This window comes from Synchiropus splendidus, chromosome 4, assembly GCF_027744825.2.
Source record: "Synchiropus splendidus isolate RoL2022-P1 chromosome 4, RoL_Sspl_1.0, whole genome shotgun sequence".
Lineage (NCBI taxonomy): Eukaryota > Metazoa > Chordata > Actinopteri > Syngnathiformes > Callionymidae > Synchiropus > Synchiropus splendidus.
In genome coordinates this window covers 17,387,850-17,392,864 of record NC_071337.1, presented here as the reverse complement: position 1 = coordinate 17,392,864, position 5,015 = coordinate 17,387,850, and the positions used below count along the sequence as shown (strand labels likewise).

General features: G+C 40.1%; 1 protein-coding gene across 1 annotated transcript; it reads right to left on the bottom strand.

The window, feature by feature from the left end:
* Positions 1-1,232: 1,232 nt before the first annotated feature.
* On the bottom strand, positions 1,233-3,007 carry LOC128758216 (troponin C, skeletal muscle-like). The gene is made up of 5 exons (XM_053864140.1): positions 2,891-3,007; positions 2,609-2,746; positions 2,403-2,517; positions 2,043-2,152; positions 1,233-1,326 (listed from the first exon to the last, which is right to left on the bottom strand). The coding sequence occupies exons 1-5, from the start codon at positions 2,982-2,984 to the stop codon at positions 1,289-1,291; spliced, it is 495 nt and encodes a 164-aa protein (XP_053720115.1). The 5' UTR covers positions 2,985-3,007; the 3' UTR covers positions 1,233-1,288.
* Positions 3,008-5,015: the final 2,008 nt, after the last annotated feature.

The window sequence follows — 5,015 nt, the reverse complement described above, 5'->3', positions numbered from 1 at the left end:
TATAAGTAATGGCTTTACATGTATAGTCGGTTAAGTGTAGTTTGGCAGTGAATGGCAATAGTTGGTGTCTATAGTTGGGAAAATTTTGTCATTTGTGCATTGTTGCGTGAAGTTTGTGGGTGAATGATGGCTGTGGCTGTTACGTGTAAGCACATGTATTACTGCAACACTTGCTCAATACTAAATACTAAAACACATTTCAGCTTTCAGTCCACATTTCCACCTTACCCACTTGTGCCACAGCACTTGTGTACTGGGCTTTCTTGCATTCCCGTCGCGAACCGGGTGACCTCAGTTGTATGCAGATGAGTTCAAATGTGAGCCTGCTGGCCCCGAAATAACCGCACACACACCTGAGACGTGTTTATACTGAACACCTACAGGAACACACCGCTACACAAACACACACATTACAGTAAGTCGTGTGTGGGGCTCTGTATGTGTGGGTGGGCGGAGCAGTGAGTGTGTAGCTGCGGGGGTCTTAAGGAAGCTTTCTGGGGCCATTTCCAGTGTGGTGTAAAGACCAGGACCATCTGTGACCGACTCTTTAATGAGCAGCTTAATGGGCCTCCAACCGTGTGTGTCTTTGTGTGTGTGTGAGTGTGTGTGCGTGCAAGCGCATGTGTGTACGTGCCATGCAACCTACTCATTTACAGTACAAATGCACACATCATCTCGACTGCATACTGTAGACATTTAATGGACTGTACTTGCTGAGAAAGACATGAAAATGAATAAATAACTACAAACGTCCGCCAAGCAGCTTCAGTCAACCCCCAACACAGTCTTCAGAAGACAGTGTCCTAGAAAAAAATAAAAAAAGCACAAATGCTGAAAAGGATACTAAATCCCATTGTTAAACAATCCTTTTAAAAATCCTTGCTTTGCAAAGTATCTTAAAAACAGACCTCATCGAGAACATAGCCTTGGCGAAGGTCAATCTGAACAAGAACAAAAAAGAGGGAAAGTACTTTAACAGGTCCCACCACCGCTCGTGGTTTCCTTGATATTGCTCTTAAAGTTGTCCTGTTTTATCCTGCTTTTGTATGGTTCCGTAAGATGCACGTGTGTGATTGCTAAATGAATGAAACACAGTGTTGAAATATCTCAGGGTCTTGTTCGTGAGTGAAGGAGGGATGGGGTGAGACAGATGGGTAAGACTGACAATGATTGAATTGGACCATGTTATTGTTTTTGCAATGCATTTATTGAATCTAAAATGGTTAAAAACTCCCAATTTTCAAAAAATTCGAAGGACTTCCTGCGCAGAGAGAAGGTGGAAGGTGCTTCAGAGTCGTTCCACAGCCTCCATGATCTGGGAAAATTCTGCAGAGGAGTGAGAGGGTGGATTCATAGACAGATGTTAGCATGAGTTGTAGGATTTACTGATATCATCAAGTACAGCGGATGCTAATCAGATACTGGCAAAATGATGACGGATTTGGAACACGATGGGCTGCAGTGTGAAAGATCCGGCAGCATTTTAAATTTTACCCTGGCCTTCTTTGAAACATCTGGGAGGTAGAGGGGCTTGTGATCAGCCTCTGCCTGTTTCTCATAGAGCAATTCAAACCACAGATGTAAAAATATCTGAGTATTCATTGGACAATTCTTTGAACCCTGAGTACCGGGAGCCACATGTATTCATGTGGCCATCACGAAGTCCAACAGTAGAATTACGATTTCTATTACAAATATGTGTTCACTTCCTTTTCTCTTTCATAATTATTTTTATGGATTTTTTTTGTCCGTCTAAATCAAATATATGGAAGTGCCTGATATAAATCCTAGCCTTATGCTTTTCCCACTTTTTAAAAAATATATTATTTATATTGAGAATCTTTAAATAAGAAAATATTTTTCAAGCATATAATGTCATGGCTTAATGACACTCTCTTTAAAATGTTTGTAATCTAAGACACTTTTTCGCACTTTTGGCTTGATGGCCTCTCAAGTTAGGAAACAATGGAAACAATGACCCTTAAGACATTTAACTGCCCGTAATATCTTGACCAATCATGACATGCATTGTCGTCATTTACCATTAAAGTCCAGCATGTTGTCTCCCTTCACCAGAGCGCTGATCTCTTCTGGAACGGAGTCTGAGAAGAGGGCGCTTAACTCTTCACTGCTGACGTAGTTGTCATCATTTCTGAGGGAGAGTAAGTCAATAGCAGCAATGAGTCGCAGAACACAGCAAACAAATTCATGAAAAACAAAAAAAAAATTCAAAAATTGTGTTACGCAGCACAAAAAAAGTTTTCTCTTCTTTTGGGACTCTAACATTCAAACCTTCGCCTGCTTCAGATGCCTCGACATTAGCTTGCAATATACCTGCACAGAGTTCTGAAAAAGCGAGCTATGCTATGACAATGTAACCACAGAGCTAAAAACAGACTCACGTGTCATAAAAGTGGAAGAGTTGTTCCTTTAGGTCGTCCCACTGACTGACCTCAGCCAATCGCTGAGCAATCTCAAGCAAGGTGGGGAATTCTTTTAAATCAACAGTTCCGCTAGCTGCGCATAACCAAAATCATCACATCAGCTGACAGGAAATATCAGTGGAATGGTCAAATGGCCTTGTTTCCTTTTTTTTTTTTCAACTCACCGTCATCGTCCACTGAGTTGAATATTGCTTCCATTAGTTTTTTGCTCATATCATGTCCCTCATTTTTAATCCCAGTCGCAAATTCTTCAGCGTCAATGACACCACTGCTGTCGGTGTCAAACCTTGAAAAGATAGATTCTGGGAAAACATCAGAATTTTAATGCAATATGCAGGAACATCGTAATATTTGGAAACTGAAGATTTTAAAATCATTCCAGTTCAGTTCACCACTGCAATCTGTGCGTTTGCTGTGCTGACTGACGAACCGATTTGATGTATTACCTGGTGTTACAGAAGCAGCAGAGAAATTGCAGTAGAGTAGAAGAAGTCCATGGGTAGCAAGAAACCTGCTGAGGAAAGACGCCAGGAACACCATGGTGCGATCAGAGATTCCCCTCGAGTACCTGCTAGAGAAAAGTTATTTAGCAAGGATGTAAATAAGTGATCACTGTGATCTTATTTTGGTAACTATCTGCACCGAAACACATATAGGATTATTTTGCAAGGAAAGCAGATATTGAAAATACACACCGTTTTCAGAAAAGATATTGAAGTGTCTCCTGAGAAGCGCCTTGGTGACTGCTGTGGATAAAAGCCTCTTGTGCTTTTAAAGGCTGCTTCCTGTCTTTTTTGGAAACAAAACTCTATTTATCAGCAGCAAACCACCCAGTTTAAATGTTTACTCGGGTTTAATTTGACAAAAGATTTTAATTTTTTCATTGTGTAACCTCCGAGCGTTTGTCTTTGAGTCCTAAGTCAGTAAGAATCTGCCTTTTCTTTTGAAAATCCTGAACAAGGCTCAATATAATTTATCACATTTTAGTTTGAGTCAATTTGTTAGTTTGAGTCATTTCCCCAGTGCTACATCATGAATCATCTGTTGCCAGGGGTGTGGTAATAACTGCGAGCTAAGAAGCTGAAACTGTGAACAAGGACTAGATGATCAAGTTTAAATTGCTGAAATAAAAATGTCAAAAGTATCAGCAAACAAAAGAACTTTTCAGAATCTGAATGCTGTTGAGTAATTTCAATGTGAGAAGTTGGAAGTGGTGTTACGTAACGGGAGAAGGTTCAGTAAATTTACCTTTTTATCAGCTGATGAACAATGATATTTAACGTGTTCCAGTATACTAATATTGACTATTAATATTCCAATAGTGCCTGCAAGTGGTTTGGTGCAGACTAATGGTCCCAGCAGGTCGTCACATGAGAAAACTTCCGTCCAAAACCACCAGGACTCTGGCAGGAGGACGACATTACACTCATCCTTCTCAAATACTGGGGTGTGCCACCTGGGGGGAGGCACACCTCCAGGTGGCACACCCCAAAAATCACTTATGATTTATTTTTTTTTTTTTTTTTTTCAGGCAAATTGATGCACTTTTAAGTCTTTTCTGTTACGGACCAAAACAATGTTAATAAAGTTATTCTTGATTGATCTAGTTTACGCTTTTCTTTTCTTCAATGTTAATAAGGATACATTGTTATGCAGATGTGTACTTATTATGATTATATAGATAAATACTATTTATAGAAGCGGCAGAGAGCTGGGGGTGTGAAATGTTTACTTCTTCCTTGGAGGAGGGGACAGATAACGCAGCAGAAAATAATTGAGGAGCGCTGCATTACAGTAAAACAGACGCCGGCTGCCTGGAGGTCTCCTCACGCAATGTTTACCTTACTTTATAAAATGAACAAAACGGAGAGAAGACTTTTCAAACACGGCAGCTACGCTCACTGACAGAAAATATTCGACTCAGTATCGCGATAACCGTGAGATGAATAAATATGTAAAATCGCTGAGCTCATGGATTGTGTAAAGGAACAAAACATTCTCAGTTATATTGGAGCAGAAGTCATTAACGCTCACCTAAATACCGTAACAGCTCAAATTGTCTAATTAAACACATGAATTGTGCAACAGCTTTGAAGTCTCTGAAGTGTTAGCGCGCGGCTAATTACGCCGATGCTATTGTTTCATAATACATTTGGTTTGTCAGTGACTCCCTCCCCCTCAATCCCCCAAAAAAGAAGCCTGGTGGTGTAAAACCCTTACGTGACCCAACGTCTTCATTAGCAGCGAGCGGCTGTGACTCGTTAGCAGGATCAAATAGATTTCATTCATCGGTGTGATTTTCACTCTTTTGCTTCAGTGTTGTGTGGATTCTGCGTCAGCATGATAATAACCATGACTCATCTCCAGGCCTGCGTTCTCATTGTTTGTTTGGGCTGATCTGGGCTTTGGTTCACCATTGATCCTGCAGTGACCAGAAGAGGAAATTAAAAAAAAAACATTTTTCTTTTTATTTTCTTTTTTTCTTTCTTTCTTTCTTTTTTAAATAAAAGAAAATCCACCTGGTAAATGCAATGAAATCCATGGTAATTGCGAGTGAGTTTGGGAATTAAA